The 26,672-nt window shown below is 42.8% G+C and overlaps 1 protein-coding gene across 1 annotated transcript; it reads left to right on the top strand.

Annotated features, from left to right (window-relative positions):
* Positions 1–9,404: 9,404 nt before the first annotated feature.
* On the top strand, positions 9,405–25,481 carry LOC306783101 (F-actin-capping protein subunit alpha-2). Its single transcript, XM_079276627.1, has 10 exons — positions 9,405–9,493; positions 17,681–17,744; positions 18,278–18,329; positions 19,028–19,091; positions 20,034–20,240; positions 21,407–21,486; positions 22,294–22,372; positions 22,691–22,762; positions 23,510–23,572; positions 24,387–25,481. The coding sequence occupies exons 1-10, from the start codon at positions 9,455–9,457 to the stop codon at positions 24,525–24,527; spliced, it is 861 nt and encodes a 286-aa protein (XP_079132753.1). The 5' UTR covers positions 9,405–9,454; the 3' UTR covers positions 24,528–25,481.
* The last annotated feature ends 1,191 nt before the right edge of the window (positions 25,482–26,672 follow it).

The raw sequence follows: 26,672 nt of genomic DNA, 5'->3' as shown, positions 1-26,672 counted from the left end.
TTGAGATTGTAAAGGCGCTGGAGGAGATCTGCACTCTACTGAGTGAACTTTTCTAGTCATCGTCTATTTTTTCCTTTATGTCTAAACCTGACTCTAGGGGAGAATTAAAACGTCCTGAAAACTTTTTAATTGGTTATTTCTCACAGCTAAGAAAGTCTGAGAGAAACAGACACACAGGTGACAAAGGCCGTGGTGGAATTTTCCAGCACAACACGGACCATCAGTTGTAGTTTTCCTCCTCCTCGCTGGAGTATCTTTCGCCCCGGAGGCTTAAATGATCCCAGAGAAATCCATGTTCAGCCCCGGCGAACAGGAGCATGAGGCACGTCTGTCTTTGCGTCTCACTCTTGGCATCCATCACCGGGCTCGTTGTGTCTCTCATCCCCCTTCACTCTCCGTCCTTCTCTCACCCTCCCACCAGCGCCACCGGTCTCCTCTGATCACGAGTTTCAGATTGTGTGCTTTGGCATCAGTAAAGCCTCATGTATGCACGCGACACAGCAGACATTTTGTAGCACTTAAAGTCACAGATTTAGCCACTTCAACAACAAAAATTGTGTTTCTGCTCATAAAAAACTTTTAAAGTGTTTTTTGTTGTTTTTTTCTACTAGAATGTGTTTCAAAACACATGAGACGTATGTGGAAAATGAAAGAAACATCTTGTCATTTGAATAAAGTGAATGTAACCTGAGTATTAGTGACGTAATAGCAGTCATAGCAGTCTCTCCGCTCCCTGTTCCTAATCCCCTCCAAAGTCAACACCATTAATCCCCCCCATGTTCTCTACCTGTGTCAGTGTGGGTATTTTAACGTCTGTGTGTGTTTGCCCGTCTCCTGCTGTAAGTGATACATGTTAAAAACACGCCACACGCGTGTTCAAAGAGAGGACAGGTGCGGGTGTTGACAGGATCACAGTAGAACAGTTAAACGGGATGCAGGTTGTTTTGTACAGGGAGTCACCAGGTGAGTCAGCAGCATCGGTATGCGTGTCAGAGGGATCGTTGAACCCCCCCCCCACACACACACACACACACACACACACAAACATCTGCTCTTTGAAGGAGAACGGTTTAAATTCAGGAAGTTAACAATTGATTTTAACAGGAACAAGTTTGCTCCTTTAAACTTCTTTACGGTTCAGCGGGGAATATTTATTTCCCTACTTTTGCACGACAGCTGTCGTAATAAGTTACTTTGGATGTTGTGATTTGTGAAAAAAGAAGTCTAAATCAATGCTGCAGAGACCGAAACATCCTGACTTTTCACACTCAAAACATTGGATCCTACATTTTCCCATAATGCAACTCCTTGGCTTCTTTATTTTGCGTTTTAAGGTCCACCGTCATAAACTAGTTTGAATTCAATTTGCGATTAAGCCCAAATTGAGATACCGTGTTGATGATGGCTCCCTGCAGACCCACAGAAGATGTGCAGCTGTTTTCACTCCTGGTGATGAGTAAACTGAACTCAATGCGTAACATTGGTGGAGTTCCCCTTTAAATAGTTAAAAATGTGCTTTACCTCAACAAGCTACATCAATAACAAAGCTGCTTACGCATGAATTACTCATTAATAATAACCTAATGTCACAATCTTAAAGTACATTTCTGCACCTTTCATATATTTGTATAAAATATATCTATTATTACTTATTGTTGACTTTGAATGCAGTATCGTTGCTTGGTGTTGTATGATGAGGATTTGGCGGTTGCAGTTTGTAAACACAACATTCAACTGTGGCTCCGCCTCCACGCCACTTTTACCGCGGTTTGGTTAAAAGAGAGGCGATCTAAATCCTGAGGTGTCAGCTCCTGGTGCACGGGCACAGGTCAAATAATATAATAACTCTTCTGAATATATAACACAACCTTAAAAAACAACTTAAAACAAGATGGGTGAATGGCTCGTTTGTGAATGAGCTTCGGCCGCTTAGCATTTCATTTTGCAATATTTTTTGGTTTTTTTCCGGCGCTGTGTATTTTTGGTCCGTTTGAATGCGTACTTAGGATCGATACGTTTTTATAGCGGTTGACGCCCAGAAAGGCCTCAAACACAGCGAATTAAGATAAACGCTCGCCGATAGTGTCGGGTCTCTACAGATACAGACACCGCCACGCACTTCTAGTGGGTAATTCACCAGCTTAGGCCCACACCTCGGCCGGAGCGAGCCTTCGTCGGTTGTTTGGAGTGTTGAGGAATGGTTGATGGAGATTTGGCCTGATGCGGTTTGGGGGAGGCTTAGCTGAGGATCCACTGCGGCTCCCGGGCCTTGCAGAACCCCCAAAATAAGCCTGTGCGCTGGTCAGCAAGATCGAGTGAGGATTCGTGGGTCAAAAGATGGCGTTGGATGTGACCGAACCGATGTTGGACGGGTGTCTGCAGCTGAACTCCTGGAATGGGAAACGAGAAGCCACGGCGTTGCGGTGGCTCAGACGTGAGCTGCATCGAGGACGCGCCCTTGGCGGACGGGTGTCGCAGCGTCATTTGATGATTGGGTAACCGACTGCTGGAGTGGCCGGAAGTGGGCGAGTGGCTGAGGTGTGGTCCTGCTCCTGAAATTCAGCTCAGTTTTATCTCCAATAAGAGAGGGATTACTTATATGTATGCGTCCATACATTGTTTTTCAGGTAAATACTCATTCTGCCTTCAAGTAAAATATCTCCTCCAGCTACATACTGAGCACACAGGCGGGCAGCGGAGACCTGGATTATACTTCAGGTTTAAAAAGTTCCAATGGAGATTTACATTTGTTTAGTTTTCTGTCATTATCAGAATCTGTTGTAGCTGACGTGAATATATGTCGATACTTCGATGTTTTCTGTGAAACTGCCATCTTAACAGTCATCTTTCAACAGGAGGAGTGGGGGGGGGGGGGTGATACTTGAAATATCTTGGGTGAGTATCATTGCTACATTCACATGGACACACACACACACACACACACACACACAACCTTATCCTGCTGATAAAGCCGCCACTCTGACCTGCAGAGTCAACTTGTACTCATTAAACTGTTAATGAGTTTTGGCCAATGAGAAACCAGGGAGGTGGATGGTACCGGGTGGTAGAGTATACCACTCACACACACACACTCTCACACACACACACACACACACACACACGTACACACTCACTCACACACACACACACACACACTCACACACATTCCTCTGATACCTCGTCCCATCACATTCATGGTTTAGTTTGAATCTATCAGGATGAAACTTTCACACCACAGCAGAGGGTATTTCGGGTTGTTGCCCCTCATTGATTCTGCATTGTTCCTGCACACCTTCATTGTTCCTGCACACCTTCATTGTTCCTGGACTTCATGCAGAGGATAGGTGCTGGACAAAGAATTAAGGTGTACCACATGAAAGAGAAGAACTTTAACTTTGAAGTATTGTTGCGCCGCAGCTGCAGCAGTGAGTCACGGGTTGGCTGCCGACTCTCGGCACTTATCCGTTATAAAAGATTACAATTAGCACTTGGCTTGATATGTGAGTTCATAAAACAACAAGGGGCGAATTACAGAGTTCCAAAGGCAATGCAATTTTATTCACGGAGCAACATTCAGATATGCGGCAATTCAAAGAGCTTTACAGGGTCATAGAAATATATTAAACACATGACGATAAGAAAACATTAAAAGTGCATTTAAAGGACAATAAACAATACAAATAAAAACAGAAAGTGAGAACAAACAAATGAAGAACTATAAAAAATAGAAATAAATGGAATTTCTATGTTTGTATTTCTCTAAATCCAAAAGTAAGCAAATAAAGAGTTTGTCTCGTGTAGATGTTCATTTTAGGAGCATCTGCTTCCTTATTTTGTACTCTAGAACTTTCTTTACTTCTATTCTAAAAGTGGAAATGCCACTTCTATCTCCACTTGCATTTATAAACTGGAAACATGTTTTAAAGATCCGTTCAGTACCCTAAAACGACACATTTCATATGTGGTATGAGAATATTTGAGGACAAATGTCTGCTTTTCTGAAGACTAAGTGTCTTTTCCTTACCTTTGAGTGTGTAAGTAGACTGTGCTCTCCTATGTGGTGTGGATGTCTTTTGATGCACACGTAGAGTTGTATTCCATAGATGCTTAAAAATGTTACATTTAATGTCAATATTTCTGAGATAAGAAACATCAAGCTGATCAAAGCTCTACGTAGTTGGCCGTTCTGTTAAAACACGACATGATTTCTCTATTTTTCCCTCACGATGAATCATCACAATGTGTCTTTTTCAGTTGATTAACATCTCACTTTGGCACACGTTTCTTTTTTTCCTCGCTAGGCGCTATTTATCACACGCCGACCTGTTTTCTACTGTCAACAAATCAAATGTGAGCTCAACTCCTCACATGTTTCACCTTCACCTGCAACCTGCGGGTGAGTGAGGCCCGAAATCCCCCATAATTCAACACGGTGCTTTATGGTGAGCGGCTCTTAAATTCAGACCTACGGGCGCGTTGGCTGAGGATGTTCATTCCAGCATCCAATCTCCTCCCGAGGTCAGCGGGTCTTTGTGCATGACCCTGGGGATGAGTTGGGGAAAGTTTTCTTTTTCCACCTGCTGTATGTCTGTCGCTCTCCAGTCTTTACAGGCTTCTGCAATATCACATTCTAATAGGTGAGAGGAGAAACTTAACACATACGGTGTCTGACTCAGGAGACACTCAGCAAACAGTCATTTCATCGTGCCTGAGAACTTAATCTCCAAACGTAAACTTGAAATCCTCAAATGTTTCATTGACTAGTGTGGTTGGAAGCCTCCTCACCAGAATAACTCCGCAATCACTCAGACGAAAAATGTAATCGCTGTGAAAGGACCGATAATCAGGACTGGCAGTGCTGGCGAACCGAGGAATTCCAGGGGAGTGTGATCACAGCCAGACTGGCGTTGAAAGCTCATATCTGTGGCTTAGTGGGGCACCAAAGTCCCACAAGGCCACGTGGAGGGTTGGAGGTGGATGTGGTGTTTTAGTGGGTCTTTTTCTGCAAGAAAGAAGTTAAACTCCTTTTATACACACACACACACACACACAGATGGCAGGGGACGACAGCATAATTGAAAGCAAACCAGTAATATGCAAATAAATCAGCAAATAACAACAACAAAAAAGGCTGCTTGAGATCTTAATAAAAGATAAACATTTCAACACATCTTAAAGACATACAGACATATTTTACATATTCATGTGAGGCCTGGATACAGCAGCACTTTGAGCTAAAAAGCTAATGCTAACATGACAACATGCTCACAGCGACAATACACCTTAGTTCACCGTTTTAGCACGCTAACATGTGCTGATTAAAACACAAAGCTCGCGCTGATGGGAATGTCGTTGGTTTTGCAGGGATTTTATACATAAACCAAAGTATTGGACAAAAATTTACTTTTGATCCCAAGATGACACGAGGGGAAAAGTTAATGCATCATGATTCATGCTGCACAGACATTTAGGCGTTGCACAGCACATAAATGTCTCAACACATGGTTGAGACATTTATAAGCCATACAACAGCTGTCACATATATCATTATTGTATATATTTCATTTCCTGTCATCATTTTCAACCTTGTGGTGGTGCTGGATAGTTCCACTTGCTTTGCCCGGGGGCAACTTTTGCAAAATGGCAGGAGGCCAGTGGTCCAGTTAATAAACAAACATGAATACTATTTAGCAGATAACATGATTAAACATTAAAATGCCCACAACTCATTTCTTTTAGGACATTTGGGGATCCTCCCCTGGCACTTTTTGCTTTTTATGCACTCTGGTACCTTATTTACTTTCAAAGCACCAAAAAAATACCATTTTTAATAAATGTATCAGTATCTCAGTTTGGTTTTGTGTGTGACTGCATGCATGCGTGCATCTCCATGTCTGTCCACAGCTAATTTTGCACACTGCTGCACCAAACTGCGTAATGTTTTTGCGTGCGCATTCATGGCTGCATGCACAGCATCACTGTGCAAGAGGAAAGGTCAGGTGACCACCAAAGTCAGTAGGATTCCTTGTCTGGGAACCACGAAGACCTGTGCAAATATTTGTGCCAATCCAAGTCAAATTTGATCTGCTGGTGGTCGTACAGGAAAAGTCAGGGGATCACATCCTGTTGGGATCATGAATATCTGCACCAAACTCAATGAGAATTCATCCAATAGTTGTTGAGATATTTTAGTCTGGACCAAAGTGGTGGACTGACGGACCGACATTGCTGTATGCCTACAGAGCAACACCTCCAGAGCTGCTAAATGAAAAAGGCTTTCTCACATCACCTCACAAAAACCACACCGTGACTTCCTCCAAAGGTTCGTACGTGCAGGTTTAAACCTCCGCTGTGCAGGCACCTCATCCATCTGTGTTGCTGCTGCTGCTGCTGACCCGCATTTCAACAAGGCACACTATTGAACTGGCACAAAGCAGACTCCACCAGATACTGTCAGGAGGTGTGGAAATACAGTCTCACTCATCCCCATGGTGCTGCCTCCTTCGACTTTCATGCGCTGCCAGCAAGACATTTCTCACACTGATACTCAGAGAGAGGGACACCATCGCTCAGCGTGGTGTAACCAAAATGATACTCGCACACAAAAGTTCTGCAGCAAATAAACATCAGCGCTTTGTCATTCTGCATCTTTAACACCTCAATGTTTTTCAGTCCGCCGGGTTGATTATTGTCCACGTGGGAACGGTGTAATGAGTATCCGAGGTGACTCACCCAGTGGCTGGGGGGTGAGTCACCGAGCGGCGCCCCTTTCGGGCGCAGAGAAACTTGGGAGCTCTCAATGCCCCCTTTTGGTCCCCGGAGGTGATGAGTGGCTCCAGTGTCGACACAATGGCCGTTCAAGTTCCAGGCAGAGAACAGGGACTTTTTATCCTCCAGCGTGACTCATCATCCCAAATCTGAAGACGCACAATTATGATAATTATGAGCTTCTACATGAAAAGTACAAGATATGTTAAGCATACCTAGTTTAAAGTCCAGGTCCAGAAGGTGTGTGTATGGATTGTGTGTGAAAGTAATGAAACACTGACTACATTTGAAATGTGTCGTGATAGATGTGGTGATGGCGCGTGGATGAAAGGGAAGGTGATGGACGGACAGAGTCGGGCTTGTTTTAAGAGATGAATTATCATTTCATAGCTGTCACCTGTGAGAGTGATGTAACACGGTAGCAACACCAGTGATGAGGTGACCCCACCTAAACAAACAGTGCTGGCATCGCTTGAAGACTTGAGTCTTTTCAAAAGGAAGCGATAGATTACAGTCTTGGAGGGAGAGGGACACGGGCACGTCATCGGGGAGGAACGTAGCCGTCAGGCAGCAGTTTAGTTTGAAGGGTTATATTTACATCTCAATGGTGGCTTAACCTCAAGAATCTACCTGTGGGGGGGAAAAGAACGTTGTTGTGATGTTCTTGGTTACGGCTCATAAAGTGGTCCCGATCAACAGCGTGGTCACGGAAAGCGAAGCTCAGGTAAACACTGTTTTAGCTCTGTCAGCATTGTTGCTGTTATTTGCACTGTTAGCACTGTTAGCACTGTTGGCACCGTTTAGCCTCTAGCCGCCGGCTCAACCGCCGCCATGTTGAGAGCCGTGTGGAACCAATAGATATGCTCTGAGCACAAACGTTACTAGCTTGTTTTTAGCTTTATAGTCTCTACTTAAGAAGTCGGCTGCAATATTTCCATTTTACGCAACTTCATAATTCTACTTTACGACAACAAACTTCAAAACTTTTACTTGTAATGGAGTATTTTATTCATGGTGGTACCACTACTTTGACCCGCAAAGGATCTAAAAAGTTCCTCCGTGACTGAAGGCAACGCATACTTATGTAAGCGTTTGGAACTGGGTTGTGTGTTTCTGCACATGTAGAGGTTCACACTGCTTGGATCGCCAAGATGCAGTGAACAAGACTTCAGTGACTAAAAGGAATCCTTTCAACTGGACTCCTCACCGCTTGAACAGAACTCTTTGAACCTCCTAAAAGCTCACAATCATCTCGCCATCTGTGATAATATTTAACAAACCTCTCTTTCTCTCTGTCTCACCCTCCCTCTGTCTCAGCGTGGCTACGGCCTCTTTGTCTTGAGTATTAAGTTACATGCTGTCTTTTTTAGTGTGAAAGGGAATGAGTCAGACAGTGAAACTGACCTCATTCCTCTGACAAACAGAAAAGTATTTTTTTTTAAACAAAGTCTTAGCTCGCCATCTGGTGGTGAACATCACGACATACACAACGTGGCAGCATCTCTGGGTAATCTCATGTCTCCTCCAGATTGATAAAGAAGACATATTTATACCTTAGAACATGACATTTTCTTAATGTATGGAAGATGAAGGATTTCTTTAAAATGACTGTTGTGTGTTGCTTCTAATACAAGGTTCCCTTGGGTGTAAATGTGAGGGTCTACATGAACATAAAAATTATATATTTCTGTGAAAGAGCATGCATGTTAAGTCAGTGTTGCATTTGACAAAACAAACTTAATACCGATATATTTTAACACAGCATTAAAGGCACTTCAATATGCTTATTTGTGCTAAAAGTTAAAAACAAGTGTGAGACGTGTAGAGACTTTTCTGACTTGACATTAGAGACTGCACAATTTACACTGCTAGAGGAAACCAATGATGAAATCATGAAAGAAAGGGACATGCAGGATTGGAACCCTACACCGTCTGTAAATGCTACAATTGAGAAGCAAGAAGAGAATGTTCCTTGTTTTATATCCAAAAGCTGTAAAAAAAAAAAAAAAAAAAGAGGAAATATAAAACAATTCTTAATATGAACCTCAGATGTGCTCACTGTACAATATTAAAATAAAATACTATTTGATTATCTGGAATCATGTTTTTTAATATGGTTTCACATACATGGAATTTGCCTTAGTTCTTTGGTTCATGACAATAAACATATTAAGATCATAAAAAGGATAGAAAGAAGTACTGCAACAGTCATGAAACACAAATAAAAAAGAAAACATGACAACAAAAATATGTAAAACAAATATTAAAAATATGTATGTCTGTTTTTGTGCAGTGTAGAGAAAGAATTGTCCAAGAAATGTGCAAAAGTTCACAGTGCAAAGTTTGTAGAACATGTGCAATGTGCTGAGATGATAATCCAAAAGATGTGGGACACGTGGAGACTTTATTTATTTATTGACTCCCAGGAGGAAAATATATTTTGCAAATAAATAAATAAAGTCAGAGAGCTGTACAGAACACCTTAGACATGTCTGCATAAATCAAGTACATTTAATAACAATAAAAAAAACAATAGCGCAGTGATTAGTTTTGCAAGCATACACACATTATTGAATTATGCGTGAACTGTAGCGTCAATCACGCGCCGAAGCCAAGCTGCGGGAATCCACCCCGCGAGCGGTGACGTCACGGGGCTCTGACAAGCTTGGTGGTGCCGGAAGAAAAGATGGCGGATCATGAGGAGCAGCTATCCGACGAGGAGAAGGTAAGACGCCGATTTAATCGCTGGACAAACTCAAGCTTAAGGGAGCACCGTGTGCGGCGGTTAGAGTCCGTCTTCCTCCGGTTGTTTTCTCGGTCGTCGACCGGGATTAAGTTGAATTTTGGAGGAAACTAAAACCTCCTCCAGGCCTCAGCAGAGATACCGCTGCTGCTGCTTTATTATTTTTAGCTCCAACTTCCGCTCGTTTTAACGGAGGCTCCTTGTACGGTCCTGGCTCAAAAATAGGAACCGTGTACATATTATAATAAACTCACATTAACATTGACTCCCACGCCATATTCTCGTGTCTGTGCACATGCTGTTATCCGCCCCCCGTTGTGTGTTTCTTATTGTTTTTGTGTGAGGGAAGTTTCCACAGCGCTAGCTTGTTACGTTAGCATAGCTAGCACTGCTAACAGACAGCTACAGACTTACTAACACGCCCTTTTCACTGTGTTGACACCGCTTTTCTGTCGACAAAGTGGTGAATTGTCAAGAGTGTTTTAATTAATAACATTCCGGATTTCATTTGCTATGTGACAGCAAACCGTGGGTGTTCTACAAGCTAGCATGCTAACAGCTGTACCTTTTTAATAAGTAACGTTTCACAGACAGTACAAAAAATATGGAGGAACTGTAGATATTTACATATTATTTAATATATTAATAAATATATATTATTATTATATTATTTAATATTATATTAAATATATTATAAATAAGTAATAAAACAGTGAAGAATATTAAATAAATAAAAAGTCAAAAACACAAATCCTACTTGTATTTTATTGTAATATCCTAATGAATGGGTTGATTTAGTTATTTTTTTTGGCATATTGACAGCAGCTTTGAGAGATAACTGCTGCTTGAAAGCACTACCGCTGAGACTTTCTCAATTTATTGACAATTTGGTAATTGTTTTTATTAGTTTGTCAGTTGGGGGTGGAAAAATGTACTGCTTTAATCGTTACAGATGTGACAATTCACTTCATGTTCTTTCTTTTAAGGCTTTGTAAATTTAATAGCACGTTTTAGAAATCTCCATGAGCTCTGGTTACTTGCTTAACATGTTTTGTAAATTCCCAAAAGATTAAATATGAAAACAGACGGCAAATAAATAGGTTGTAAAAAGAAGTCTGATTGTATAGAAGTCTATGAGAAAATTACTTTACTTCTCTCTTGATTTATTACCTCAGTAAACATGAGTTTATGTCTCAATCTCTAGTTTCAAGTGTTCTTCAATACAGCATGATGTCCATTTGGTAAATGATGGTCCATTTAGAGTCAAACAGACCATAAAGCAGGGGATGCTTTAGGGCGGGGCTTCACAGTGATTGACAGGTCTCTACCAGAGATGTATACGGCATCTCTGTCACTCCTCCTCAGTCCAAATATGGTCACTTCCTGTTCATTGGTTGCTAAAAACAACAACATGGCGAAAATGTTTTCAGGTGTGTGTTCATGGTGTTGGGCTTGTGGTTTAAGCTACTAACAACTTTAAGTGTTGGTGCTGTGAGAAGGATGGGATCTCCTTTTCATCTCTGTACCACATTGGTTTCCACATTTCTCACTTTTCGACCAGACCATTCTGATTTCGTAGATCTGAAACTGAGAATGCTGGTTTAGCGACCTGCCAGGCTGTCTAGTAGAGAACGGGGGCTCAGCCAATACGCAGTGTTTAGCTGGTGGAAGCTGTTTATTTCTCTCTGGATACGATTGGTGCGGTACCAAGTGGGTTACATCCATCCAACTGTATGTTGTGCTGTTCAATGCAAACACCACAGTTGTGTTTTTGTACTTTGAAGGCTGTCTCTCCAGCGCATTAGCTCACACCAATCGGCCATCTGTTCCAGGCCATCGGCCCTTTTCTTTTCTTTTTTTAAGCAGTGCTGAGAAAAACTGCAAAAGGAGGAAAATTAGCCTTTTGTTTTTCAACTGCCTAACACTGACAGTGGGTAATAGTTTCCGAAAGTCACTAGTCAATTTGAACAACTCTTCCACTGGCTAGTCATGATTTGTAGAATAAAACTACAAATGTGTGGTGGTCTGCCAGAGACAGGTGGAGCGGATGAAACGATTAGCCGAAGCCAGAATGTCCTGGCACACGTCTGTGTGTACTTTCCCCACATTTGAACGACAAATCTACGAACTTTCTTATCGTGGGAATCATTACTGTGATGGCTGTTCAATCTGCTTAGGAAGAAGACACGGTTTTGATAGGTAGCCTTTAGAAAAGTTGACCCCGGACACAATAAATAGCTTCGAGGTTTGTCTCTTCCTAAACGTGTCCCATGAGAAATCTCCATGTTGTTGCTGTTGTCAGACCTGAAAGCTCCCTGATGGGGGATTTCTAACGAGTCTCTTCCATTTGTAAATGATTAAACGGTGAGAAGAGTCTCTGTCACAGATAACTCATTTCCACTTGTGTTTTTGAGTCATTTCGGCACCGGCCTGCCAGCTTCCTGATCACACCAAAGAAACCACACATGGGTATAACAGGAAGCTGCTCTTACTCAACGTGTGTCCTTTGTCTGTACTTAAGTGACAGGTACCAGAAGCACTTTTTAACAAACTACATCACCTGTCAACTTGATTGTTTATCTCTGCAAGTAAATACCTGAAACAATAATCCGGCACATGGCAAAATGATTGACAGACGAGACAAACTCACTACCCACAAGCACGATTTATCAGCAAATGGCAGCTGCCCACCTTGTTTTGCTGTAGCTTACACTTCCATTGAGTAGTCTACATTGTATTTTACACAAGAGGTCATTTTTGCTAGCTTTTCTTGGAGCCGTTATAGGTCACAAGAATCCTCGAGGTTTCTGGCTTTGGTTCCTGTTTCAGAAAGAGCAGACTTTTCTGTCAGCTGGTTTGGTGAGAATCCATCATCACGTGAAAAGGAGTTCTATTCAATAATGGATGTAAGAATCACAAAGGCAAAACTCAAACTGATCCTACAGTCGGCTCCTCATGCGACTCAACGACATGTGAGATGTGCTTTCCTACGCTGTGACAAGAGAGCGTGAACGAGGCATTAACTTGTTAAATTTGGCTCAATAAGCAGCTGACTCGTTAGCTAGCTAGCCTGCTAATTCCACCATGCTTTCATGCTACACTGGTTACACAAATAATAGAGTAAAGAGACTGGTGGCCAACACTGGACAGCAGCCAAATGTCACTTCTGCAGTTAAGTTAGCATAACAGTTCATTTATTATACTGCCAGAGAAGAAGGTAAATTGTCAGAGTGCTGACAATACCAGGGATGGTGGCGTGATTCCTACCAGGGGCTCCAGTGTAAATAATGCATGTAGTCCCGGTACAGTAAGGCTTTATGAATGAAAGCATCTACGACATCCCGTGTTTAGAATAACGCCTGTCTGGCTATTTATTCTACGGATCCTACAGGATCCGTACAAAGATTTGGACGTCTGTATGTCAAATATATAAACCTTTATGTAGTTACTTTTCACAAAGTACAATAAATTACAGAAATACATTCTTCTTATGATGGAGATAGACTAAAACTACAAGGTTTATTCTCAAATGATCCAGTTTGAAGGTTTTATTGCTGTCTGGGAAGTATTAAAGAAACCTCAGACAAAGTATACTCCTTTTTAGATAATGCTGACGTTAAAGGGCCAACGACCCCGGATGTGTCCCTGAGCTCGGCTTGTAAACAGCTGTCTTAGACCATAGGGAGATATAGCAAAGATGAACGCTGGAAACTCAGTGGGCATCTCTCTTAAACTGAAGAATGCACAGACAGAGGAGCTGTCTGTACTGCAGCAGTGATAGAGATGTTATCTGTGTGCTGAGGCTTCACACTGATGCCCTGTTTAAGGGTTAAACGGATTACTGCCTGGTTTCCTATAAACTGATAAACGTTGATGCGCTAAGACCGGCGGCTTTGCCATGGAGTGTCCACATACTGGAGGTGGTAATGCAAGCCAGCGATAGTCCGTACATTGCGTAGCTGGCTGCTGGGGGGTAAAATGACACTACTTTTACCAGTAAGGAGAAGTCATCAGGGGTGTTGGCTGAAGGTGACAAATGTGCACATCTGAAGTAGACGAGGCAGCAGTATTTATGCAGTCAGTCCGTCCAGGAAGGACACACGTTTGATCCTCGCCAGCATGTGTGTGTCATTATAAACAGCTGGATTAATCATTGACTATAGTCTCTTTTTACAGCTAAAATCATCACAAATATAAGTGCGCATGTTGACAAACGGAAGTGTGGTTTTGCACCAGCTATCCAGACAAGTTGGCAAGCTGTAAACATGGAATTAAAAAGTCATCGCTACTAGAGAGACGAATGAAGGTGAATTCAATTCACTAAATTGTGAAGCTGTTCGGTTTAATTTCTTTATGTTCCTGTAATAAATATTTAAATATGAATTGGATGGTAAATCTGCACCAGAAATAAAAAGTCATGATCTTTACTATCATTAAACCGTCTGCCTCCGACTGTATTTATGCCCTCATTTCTTCAATTTCATCCTGAGCCGACCAGCCGCCACCTCCTGGTTTCGATTAGCAGAGGAGCATTTCTAGTCGCCCTCCGGCTGACGGTCCTCCTCCTCCTCCTCTCTGCCATCGCTTCTCTGGGCTTATTATTCATGAGTTATAGCACCCGTCACCCACCCTCATCAATATTCACCCTAATCAGACAGGTTTTCCCTCTAAACGTGGCTGTTTCAAGCGATTCACCGTCTTTTATCTTTCAGTATATTGAAATGGATGCACGCCAGGGAAGAGGATCAAACTCGGGGAGATGATGCAGCTTAAAAAATGCCCGCGGGTCAAAACAATATTGCTTTCAGTTTACTCCTGCTGTGTGTTTGTACGAGGAGGGTTTGCTGGGTAATATGAGGATGAATATACAGTGCGAGTCGAAAGAGACCAGCTGGTGTCTAGGCCTAAGAGAGGACAACGATCCAAAGATCCCACTCTACAGGGGAGTTTATGTCCCATGTTCTCTGAATGGGCCGGTTAGCTCCACTGTTATTATTCCAGCTCCTTGGTCAGATCTTCTCGGGAGATAAAAAGCCATCAAAAGAGAGTTTCTCACAGCAGCAATCGTCGGCTTCTTGCCGTCTCTTCTGTTCCCATGAAATGACCGAACTGCAGTCAGCGCTTCTGTTTTTGTAGTGCAACTGCAGTGCGATTTTACCAAAGCTTTTTCATTTCATTTTCTCATAGACTGCTATACAATCAGAGGAGTCGCCCCCTGATGGATAATTAACTAAATTTCCCTGCAGAGACTCTTTGCCTCAGACTCGTGTCTTCATGTAGCACGTTAGCTGTTCGAGCTCGAGGCTAAAACGAGGTCTCAGAGCTCCGAAGTGTCCCAGTGGCTCGTGTGCCGGCATTAATACTTAACCTTGCAGCTCAACATTTAAATTGCTCAACAGTAATTACTTCTGCAAAGGAGGCCATGCTTTTGGTTCCATTTGTCTGCTAGCTAACAAGATAACTTCATTGGTTTATTTTGCTGGGGAATAGTGCACATAAAATAAGAAACATCACTGGAAATGCGGCAATATGCTATTTTTCATCTGTCCCTGGAAAGATGTTACAAAGTCAGAATATAAGATAAAAATGACAGTTATTCATCATTAATCATTTATAAGCATGCAGAAACAATAATAAAAGAAGAGAGAATATGAATCTAAGAAGAAACATCATTCAGGACAGCCTTACACTACATTGTCGAGCAACACAGAGGCTCATAAAACAACACCTGCAAAGCAATCAAATGAGGGACAGTTATGTGAATAGAAACGTGGACTAAAGACATAATTCTGCTGCGTCTTTAGACAATAAAACAAAGAATCAGTCACAGCAGAACAACGATAAACGACATGCATGCAGGTCGGTGAGGGATGACGAAGGATCTTGCTTTTGGAGCCAAAATTCTGAAACGGTATCGGTGTCCAGCCTGTTTAACATGGAAATAACCTGCAAGAAACAGGTGGACACGTGAGTGTATTATTTAATTGAATGCGTGTTTCCTCTCTTGCTGTTATCTCAGTGCATCAGGAGAACTGGTTTGAGGTACTTAGAGGAAAGAGGAAGTATTACTGTGTTCTTAACTAGCTTTTAACAGTCGATGGCGTACTCGTAATCCACTAATGGAGTATCCTCTTCCTCCTCCTGCCAGTGATTCATCTCCTCTCCTCTCTCCATGCGCCGTGAAAACAGTTATCTGTCAGAAGTGATTGTAAAACCGTCTCCGTCTGTTTCCTGTGCAGTCCTTCACCGGTCTCTCCCGGACTGTTGGCGCTACGCAATTAAGTCTACGAGCTCACACAGTCGTTCACAGCGGAGAGTAAAAGATCTGCGCTCTGCACCATTTAAGCCAATAATAATAATTAGTGTTGAATGTCTTGAAACAGTTTAAAAGGCATTCATTCAGTGTTTTATCCACACTTTTTGTGTCTTTATCTGAAATGTAATTACAGTGGCCTGCTTGGATTTAAACAATAATTCATGATAACTAATTGACTGGCTACCTGTAGAAAGTGCTACCTGCCTTTTTGCCAAAGGCATGCTGGGTAAAAGGCTTCAATGTGTTCTGCGTCTAGCTGCAGTTAGAGTGGACTTTAAACACTATTCAAAGACTTTATTGAAACCAGATCTGGGTGTGACGGGTGAGTGTTCAATTTCATGATATTTGAACCAGATGAGGGTTTTATTGTCTTATTTACAGACTATTATAAATGGCAATTCTCATAGTTAACTGTCCAATATGTATATAACTGTCATACTGTACTTTAATTACCAGATGAAGTGCAGATGCATCTGATAAAGGATACATTTGTATGTCCATATTTTTGTTTTAAACGACTTGACAAGCATTTTGACATTCATTCCTGAGGACTGCAACACGTTTATTTTATATTATTTACAACTTTTCTAAAAAGTAAATCATTTCATTCACAAAATGTCAGAAGAAGTCCCATTCCTCTTACAAATGTCCTCAACATAAGATGATCAAAGTGCTTGTTTTTCTGACCAACACTTAAAAAACCCAAATTTATTGAATTTACACCATAGAGACCTGTCAATCACTGTAGCCCCGCCCTAAAGCATCCCCTGCTTTATGGTCTGTTTGACTCTAAATGGACCATAATGTACTAAATGAACATCATGCTGTATTGAAGAAGACTTGAAACTAGAGATTGAGACATAAACTCATGTTTACAATGTTTACTGAGGTAATGAATCAAGAGAGAAGTAGAGTCATTTTCTCATAGACTTCTATACAACCAGAGGAGTCGCCCCCTGGTGGACACTAGAAAGAATGCAGCTTTAAGGCACTTCGACTTTGTAAACTGATCAGAAAACCGATCTGGATCACAAATGTGTAAACCTGCATTCCTGGAAACGGCCCCTGGAGTGCCTGGAGAAACCCTGTTTAAACACTTCCGTCCAGTGTCTCTCAGAGTCTCTCAGCATCGCTCATTAGCGATCAATCTGCAGCTCTGCGCGAGTGCCAGAGCACTTGTATACACACACTGCTAATAAGGGCCCAGGGGACAAACACACACACACACACACACACACCTTGTCTCACACACACACGAACACCTTCCCTGGTACACCAGCTTGTGATAGAGAGGAGTTGAGGCATATAGAGGTCGGGGGAGAGAGAGAGAGAATTTGTGCACTGGAGGCCTCAGCACATTTTCATGTCCTTATATGGTTGTAAACCACGCGGGGTGAGGGGGCGTCGTCTCGCTCTTTAACATGTGACCTGGAAACAGGAAGTGTTGCGGTGCAGCAGCAGCAAGAGTGAGGAAGTAAAGAAGAGGGGGTATAAAATATAAGAATATCGACTGCTCATACGCGGCGAGACAGAAGCGCCTCGCTCCACCATGACACAGTCTCATCACACCCTCTGTTGGCCAGCGTGCGTGCACACAGTCGGTGGTTGTATTGTGACGTTTAGACATTACATTAGTGTACCGGTGAACGCAGCAAACCCGTGTTTTCATGATTTAAAAACAAAAAATAAGTGGTGGCAAATTTTCCGAAACAAAGGAATAAAACAGTCTATAATAAAGAGATTTAAATATGGTCATATGGTGTGTAATGAAGACTGATTCATCGTGTTAATGTTCTGTGTCAGATCAGTGACTTCCAGTCTTAACTTGTACCTTGTGTTTTTCTTGCCTGCAGGTACGCATAGCAGCTAACTTTGTCATCCACGCCCCGCCAGGAGAGTTCAACGAAGTGTTCAACGGTAACTACTCTGGTTTCTCTTCATGTGATGCGTTTGCTCAGAACTGGACCTTCATCCCTCCTCCGCCTCCCCTCATTACCTGTCACCTCTCTACCGTCCATCATCTAAATCCAGTGCAGCCTAAAGATATACGTAGAAAAGAAGTGGCTCTGCTTGAATATAATGTGTGTAATGATTGATTTAGCAAAGACATGCAGCTTAATAACATAAGCCACCGTCAACGCACGTGAAAACACTTCTTTAAAACATCCTGCGTAGTGCTGCGATGATTAGATTCATGTTTTAAACCAAAATAATTGTTTTTTTGTGACACAGAACTGGTTCAAATCAACCTGCTCATGGAAACGCTGAGGCTAAAATCTTATTCTAGTTTTAATGCACAATATTCGCTGGTGACTGTTGCACATCTTAGTGTTTGTTCCGCTCGCTCCTGTTGTGTAAAGGCCTTCGGGAGCAAGTTATGAAAAAGAGGACTACATATCCTGTAATATTGCAGTACAATTATCTGATCTGCTGTTCTTGTTTCTCCTCAGATGTGCGATTGCTGCTCAACAATGACAACCTGCTCAGGGAAGGTGCAGCGCAGTAAGTCTCCTCTTGTAGTGCTTCATGTTTTTGTTTTTGCAAAAAGACTTAAAAGTCTGAAGCGAAACATGCATCATATGAAATGACGCTTTTAAATTCTCTGTCCTGAGTTACGATTTATGATTTTATCCTGATAATCGTCATAAACTTAAAACTCTTAAAATGGCAATAAAACATGCTGGAATCACTTTACCAGAAATAAATATTTGTATTGCATCACAGATAGGATATGCACCAAACCATCTTAAATATGTCAAACCATACGGTCCCCCTGCATAAATACAGGATAAATAACAACAATAATCACCATTGTATGGGTCTCTTTATTAAATGAGGCTCTATTTATCATTTCTGTTATGACTCGCTAGACAGCTTTATCAAGTCACTCGTGACGATATTCCTAAAATCCTGCATCGTCCCATCTTTAAATCAGACTCTGTGTCATTCTGCATGTTTGTTATTTCTGTTCTATTTTATTTTGTGTAATATTTCATCTGGTGATGTTTGTTCCAGCTGCGTTTACTTTTATTTATTTCATCTGGCAGTCAATGAAAACTCCAGCTGTCGACTCGTGAATACTTTAGTCTCCGTAAAGCCAAACTTTAAACTTTAAATCCAGCTCAGAGCAGGAAGTGTGTTTGCATGAAGTACAGAGTTTGGAGCGTGTGAACTCATGCTTCGTCTCTTTTCCTCTGCAGTGCCTTTGCGCAGTACAACCTGGACCAGTTTACCCCCGTGAAGGTCGAGGGCTACGAGGAACAGGTGAGTTCACGCTGTCGCCTAAACACAACGCGGTGACATCACGAGTCTGAAGCCGTTTCAAGGAAAACTTCACCCACAAAATGACCGTTTGATTGTCCAACACTTAGTTTTGTAATGGTTTTGACATACTGGAAGTACAGTACCCTCTGTTCACAAGAACACATGTGCATGGGACTATCTAGAGTAGCTATTGAAATGATGAATAATATAACTACGGCCGGGACAGTCATGCCTTTCATATGCTGTATCCATGTGTGTTTAAGTCACATGTTTTACAGCACATGTTAGCGATTAAAACAGCAAAAGTGCAGTAAAAATACATGAGAAGTAGCAGTTTATTAACAAGAAAAATACAAGAAAAAGACGGGACAAGGAAGCATAAAAGTTCTTATTATTATTATTGCACTAATGTTATGATGTCATTAAAGCAGAGAAGGGGGGGGGGGGTTAATTACAGCATCAAACAAGTGTGTGTGTGTGTGTGTGTGTGTGTGTGTGTGTGTGTGTGTGTGTGTGTGTGTGTGTGTGTGTGTGTGTGTGTGTGTGTGTGTGTGTGTGTGTGTGTGTGTGTGTGTGTGTGTGCGCGCGCGCTTCAGTAACGATTGCAGTGTCTTATGCAAAGATGTCGTCGCCCCCCCCCCCCCCCCCCCCCACACATCACGGCTTTAAATTCCCCGTCTGAGGTTGTTGAGGTGGAAGACGCTCGTGTTTTTCTGTCTTCCTTTGTCTTCCTCATTGCGTCCCTTTAATTCATCTCTAGGCTTTTCTCTCCCTGCCCACAAAGTCTCCAGCCTTGTGCCATCTGGTCTTGTTCTTCCTGTCTTTTTCCGGTTGTTCTCTTTTCTTTCTGTCTTCTTTCTCCTGATACCTCTTCTCTCGCTCTTTCCCTCTGATTATTCTTTCCTTCTATCTCACTCCTAACTCTTCTTCCCCCCCGTCCAGGTCTTAATCACAGAGCACGGTGACCTCGGGAACGGCCGGGTCCTGGACCCGAAGAACAAGATGTCCTTCAAGTTCGACCACCTGAGGAAGGAGGCCAGCGACCCGCGGCCCCACGACGTCGACGGCTCCCTGGAGGGCTGGAGGAGCGCCGTGGACTCGGCCGTCCGGGCCTACGTCAAGGAGCACTATCCCAGCGGAGTCTGCACCGTACGTCAGAGCCTTCCTCATTACCACAGCATGTAGCTAATGTCACTGGGGGGGGGGCTCATGTTGCAGCATCACAATGCTTTCTTCCCCCAAGACCTTCTAAAACGCTTTCCCATGAGGTCTGATGAAGGTTTCTGCATGATCACATTGCTACACATCTATCTCTCTCTCTGTCTGTCTGTCTCTCTCTGTCTGTCTGTCTCTCTCTGTCTGTCTGTCTCTCTCTGTCTCTGTCTCTCTCTGTCTGTCTGTCTGACTCTGTGTCTCTGTCTCTGTCTCTCTCTGTCTGTCTGTCTCTGTCTGTCTGTCTGTCTCTCTCTGTCTCTGTCTGTCTGTCTGTCTCTCTCTGTCCGTCTGTCTCTCTCTGTCTGTCTCTGTCTGTCTCTCTCTCTCTCTGTCTGTCTCTGTCCATCTCTGTTTGTCTGTCTCTCTGTCTCTGTCCATCTCTGTTTGTCTGTCTCTCTGACTCTGTCCATCTCTGTTTGTCTCTCTCTGTCTGTCTGTCTCCATCTCTGTTTGTCTCTGTCTGTCTGTGTGTCTCTATCTCTCTCTCTCTGTCTCTCTCCATCTCTGTTTGTCTCTGTCTGTCTGTGTCTCTGTCTCTCTCTCTCTGTCTCTCTCCATCTCTGTTTGTCTCTGTCTCTCTGTCTCTGTCTGTCTCTCTCGGTCTCTGTCTCTGTCTCTCTCTCTCTCTCTCTCTCTCTCTCTGTCTCTCTCTTTCTCTGTCTGTCTGACAACAGGGTGGTGCACTAAGTAAGATGCCACTAAACTAACATATTATCTATCTGTAAAAAAGTGTGAGACAACTGCAAGACTTTTAGCGTCTTTCACCCAGTACACCCAGTACAGGGCGGCCGGTATTTAATAAATGTTTGCAGTCTGAAGCTGTACACAGCTTCTGTTGTGCTCCTTGTATGTTGATGTAAAGTGCAGTTGTGCTGCAGACACCAAAGACAGAGCTGTGCTGTGGATCTGTTGTCGTGTGGATAACATTATCTCAGCTGTGCGTCAGCAGGAGCTTAATTATGGAGCCGTTAACCACCAAACACCCTCTCATTCAATCACTTCACATCTTAAGCAGTGAAGTGGGACTAAAGAGGTCGTTAGCTGAGAGGACAAAGGCTCGTCACATGTTAAAATCTGACAGCATTCTTCTCTTCCTTCAGATATACGGGAAAACCATCGACGGCCATCAAACCATCATCGTGTGCATCGAGTGCCATCAGTTTCAACCCAAAAACTTCTGGTATGTTTTCGACTGCTTCTTCATATTCAACCTGTTTTTCTACTTTCTTGTTCTGTACGCTTCGCACCGCTGGGCTTTGTGACTCTGGGAGTCTCTTCTCTTGCAGTTTTAGGATGACAGGCAAAGATTTTCCTTCTTTTCCAGAAAGACCAACAGGGCTTTGTAGAATTCCCAGCGATGGTTCCTGAAACAAACTTCATTTTGATATGTACAAGATGCTTCAAAGGCTTTACTGTGTTGGAGCGGTCGAGTGTTGGCTGAGCTGCTTCTGATCGGGCTAATCTAATTGGACAAGAGCTGCACCAATCCTCTTTGCGGCTGGCTTTTACCGGGCTTACTGGTTGATTGGTGTGATGATCTCACAGCTCCTGGATGTCACCGCCATGTTTGTGTAAAGAGGAACCAATGGGCCAGATGTGTGAGAAGATGAGGATATGAAAGGGGAATAGAAGTCTGTTAATGGGATCAGGGATTGTTAACGTTGAGCTCTATCGTGGGGATTTAGTGTTCTTCTGCTCTTTGTTTCAGGGTGGCGGTTCATTTTTGTTTCTTAGTTTTTTCTGATTGATGTTTTATTGTGTCTGCTTTTTAGAAAGTTTAAGGTTTTGATACTTGTCTTCCGCCCAGGGACTACAGATGGAAATGAGCTTTTAGCTATATCTGCTACGATATATGTACCATGCCTTGTCCCTGTGAAATAAACTTATTGACACCATATACGTGTTAAATATTTGATTCAATGAGCTCATGAGCAGCTGGAATGGTCTTTGTGTTGATAAAAGTCTCTTTGTCTTCGTCTCTGCTCAGGAATGGACGCTGGAGGTCAGAATGGAAGTTCACCGTCTCCCCCTCCACCACTCAGGTGGCAGGGATCATGAAAATCCAGGTACCGAGTTTACATCTTCCACCGTGTGGACAAGCACACGGGTTTGTTGTGCTGTTGAAATTGAATACGTGCTTCAGTATCGGGTGCTTTTTAACATCTAGTCACGACACAGCTAGATAAGAAATGAAAATAATCTCTAATGATATTGTTCACATATTTTTGGGTGTTCCTGGTGCTTCATTCACCAGAGACGGTTAGTCGTCTTCATCACGTCGAGTGTCTCGTAGACCTCTTGGGATGCTGTTGATTCGTTTTTCTGCACGTGTTATTGTTTTGAGTTGCACAGTGACGATAAACGTAACCTTTTAACTGCTCCAGGTTCATTACTATGAAGACGGCAACGTTCAGCTGGTGAGCCACAAAGAGGTCCAGGAGTCCATGTCCATTTCTGTGAGTAACTGAACACATCCAGATGTTTTTCTGGTCCCGATCTCATGAGCCCCGATACCTCAGGAGATCCTGGGAGGAATTTTCTTTAAATTTGGCTCAAACATCCACTGAGACTCTCGGGTGAACGGGTGGTAAAAACACGCTTTAGTCCGTAACTCAAGACTTGATATGCTTCGTCATACAATTTAAATGGCTGACATGTCGGACAGACATGGATGAGACAACCGTGAGGCAGTAGTTCTAGTTTCATGTGCAGACAGACGGATGAGGAAGTCTGATGTGCTGCGACCGGAGAAATCATCTCTGATGTTCCATTCATCTCGAGGACATTAGTCCATAAAATACTGTGGAGTCCAACGATGGAATACTTTCACTTACCGACTGATTCTCTTTGCCTGTTTACAAAATGAGACTCAAGAAGATTTTGTCTTGAATAATTTTGTCTTCAAGCTTTTTTTTTGCCGTTATCTCGAGCAGCCTAACTTTAACAAATATATGACTGATGAAATCTCAATTATTGAACATATTCTTCTCACTTATTTATTGTACTTCTATAATCCGATCCATCCCTTTTCTTGTTTTACCTCTAAATGCTGTATTGATTTGAAACAACTCCCTGGGGTTGTTTGTTTTCCTAATTCTTTGCAGTGTGGAGGTGTTATTAGCTTGTGTATTCTCTGAAGGCTTTTGTTTATGACCCCCCCCCCCCTCTACTCTTGAAATTGATTGTGTCTTGTCATCTTCCAGAATGAGGCTTCAACCGCAAAGGAGTTTGTTAAGATCATGGAGGCTGCAGAGAACGACTATCAGGTGTGTGACGATGAGAAGCAGACATCCTGTGTGAAAACACGTTTTGTTGATTGAAGGTTTTTGAGATACGTTTTTGAGATACAGCAACGTTTTCCAGCTCTTTCCAGGGAGATGTTCCCAGGCCAGATGAGATGTATAATCCTTCCAACATATTCTGGTTCTTACCAGTTAGACGTGCCCAGAAAACCTCTAGACGGAGGCGTCCTGATCAGAACCTCCTCAGCTGGCCTCTTTAGACACGAAGGAGCAGAAACGTCCCACGAACGAAGCTCATTTCAGCCGCTTGTATCCGCGATCTCATTCTTTTGGTCACTATTAAAAAAGCTCATGAACATAGAGGAGGGTCGGACTTATATATTGACTCGTAAACCGAGAGATTTGCCTCCTGGCTCAGGTCTCTCTTCACCAGGTTCTGAAGGTCCCGGTCTGATGGAGCCAATAGAGCCGCATCATCTGCAAAGAGATGCAATTCTGAGGTCCCCAAACCGGACACTTGAGATCCCGTTCATGAAACGGGTCTTACTTTGGGCCATCCATCCATCATCTTCAGCTTACCTGGAGTTTAGCAGGGTATTCCAGACGTCCCCCTCTCCCAGGGAACCTTGTATCGTGAGATATGCAAATGAGCTCTTTCACGGCCGTCCATTCATTTAAAGGAGCTAAAGAATTTAGAATTTCAAACGACATGAAGTACAAATTCTTGATGCAAACAAACAGAAACATTTAGTTAAACATTGAAACGGTTTCCATCCTGATCTCACAGCTTTTTCACCTGTAAACTAACTTGTTTATGATTCTCTGCTCTTCCCTCCAGACGGCCATCAACGAGAACTACCAGACCATGTCGGACACTACCTTCAAAGCCTTACGCCGCCAGCTCCCCGTGACACGCACCAAGATCGACTGGAACAAGATCCTGAGCTACAAGATTGGCAAGGAGATGCAGAACGCTTAAATACCGACGGAGAGCATAACAGACACCCCCACCCAAACAAACGTTGCATGACTGGATAGTTGTTTCGTCTTTGTACAGAAATTAGAGAAACTGGGACAAAGAGAGGTTTTGGTCTCACAGCCAGATGTCACGTCACACATTGGATGTCTACTTTTATTGATGTTATTTTGTTTTTATACAGACACCCTTAGCTCCTCTGTATATTGAATCTATCATGATGAAGATGAGCGTATTTTGGGGGGAGATAGAACTTGAGGAACTTAGACATAGGAAAGGGGGGGGGGGCGAGCACTTGTATGCAAAGACATCCTTATGAAATATCACGTGTGCAATATTTATTGTGTCAGTGAGACCACGACTTTTTATTTGACCTGCTGATTTAAAAAAATAAAGTTAAAACCGGTTTGAATTTGCGATGTCGGTGCATTTTACAGAATGACTCCCTTCACTTCACGGTTAACGTCCCGTACGGTCGACGGAGAAGAAAAAAAGCCTTTTTGTGTTCATTGAATGGTGTGTTTGGCACAAGCAGTCACTCAATGTTCTTCTTCCTCTTTTATTTTGGTACTTCGTTCGACGTGTGTGTGTGTGAGAGAGATCTCCCGGCTTTATCGCCTTTTGTTTTTGGACTGGACATCGTCTGGACTCTCACTCAGCGCGGGTTGAGTTTTCTGTGACCACTTAACACGCTTGATTAACAAAAGTCAGTCGCTAAGTAATGTGCGTAATGTCCAATTTACAATAAAATACAAAAACGTATCACGTTCTCCAGTGCTTATTTTTATTACAAAAGACGAGACAAAGCAAACAGAACCTGACTGTATTATATAACAAGGCACATTGTAATATATACCTGTATGAAACATCATGTCTGTCAGTTTGGTGATTTATTTCCATGAGATTAATTGTAACTCGAGTCACAATTATGTTGCATTAAATGACAAATTTTCTATTTACTGGCTCACTCATAATTTCTGATGCGCTTTTATTGTGGGTTCTGTCTCTCTCTCTCTCTGTCTGTCTCTCCTGCCCTCTCTCTCACGCCCTCACTCTCTCCTGCCCTCTCTCACTCTGTCTCTCTCTCACTCTGTTTCTCCTGCCCTCTCTCACTCTTTGTCTCTCTCTCTGTCTGTCTCTCCTGCCCTCTCTCTCACTCTCTCCTGCCCTCTCTCACGCTGTGTCTCTGTCAGTCTCTCCTGCCCTCTCTCTCACTCTCTCTCACTCACTCTGTGTCTCTCTCTCTGTCTGTCTCGCCTGCCCTCTCTCACGCCCTCACTCTCTCCTGCCCTCTCTCACTCTCTCCTGCCCTCTCTCACTCTGTCTCTCTCTCTGTCTGTCTCTCCTGCCCTCTCTCACTCTGTCTCTCTCTCTGTCTGTCTCTCCTGCCCTCTCTCTCACGCCCTCTATCACTCCTGCCCTCTCTCTCACTCTCTCCTGCCCTCTCTCTCACACCCTCTCTCACTCTGTTTCTCCTGCCCTCTCTCACTCTCCTGCCCTCTCTCACTCTTTGTCTCTCTCCCTGTCTCTCTGCTCACTCACAATTATGTTTCATTAAATGACTCTGTTTCCTGGCTCACTTGTAATTTCGGACACCCTCTTTTATCCTCGGAAATCTTTGGGAAATACAACATTTACACAGACAACATAACGCCCAGCTGGAGATGAATTCACTGTAAAAGATGAATATTACAGGAGCAATCTGTGATGGCGCTATGGGAAAGCGAATGACTCACTTGCTGCATATCCTTTTATTGGTGGCAAAACATTAATAAATCATAACTTCATGTTGGCTCAAACCACAGCCACCCACCGCACAACAATAGCAAGACAGCAGGTGAAGGGATAGTATTCTTCAGGTCAAAAGCGCACAGAAAAAGGCTGACACCAGCTAGTTTCCCTCACATGGCAGTTAAAGAGCACATTGCGAACGACTGCATATCAAATATTTTAGTTATTGTGGATTTTTAAAAACCTTTTTCTACTTATTTAATATTCTTTACTGTTTTATTGCCGTACTTATTTAAATCTTGTTTTTTACTATGTCTCTTGTTTTCACTATACTGTATATGTACATATATATATACACTGTATGCTGCTGTAAATTTCCCTCCTGCGGGACTAATAAAGGATTATTATTATTTTTAT

Source organism: Melanostigma gelatinosum (assembly GCF_949748355.1).
Source record: "Melanostigma gelatinosum genome assembly, chromosome: 1".
NCBI lineage: Eukaryota > Metazoa > Chordata > Actinopteri > Perciformes > Zoarcidae > Melanostigma > Melanostigma gelatinosum.
This window is presented reverse-complemented; position numbering and strand designations above follow the sequence as displayed.

Bases quoted from the DNA above. Each gene is read 5' to 3' on its own strand.
- LOC306783101 (XM_079276627.1), top strand. From the start codon at position 9,455: ATGGCGGATCATGAGGAGCAGCTATCCGACGAGGAGAAG. The intron at 17,745-18,277 runs GTAACTACTCTG...GTTTCTCCTCAG, and splicing joins GTTCAACGAAGTGTTCAACG to ATGTGCGATTGCTGCTCAAC. The intron at 21,487-22,293 runs GTATGTTTTCGA...GTCTCTGCTCAG, and splicing joins TTTCAACCCAAAAACTTCTG to GAATGGACGCTGGAGGTCAG.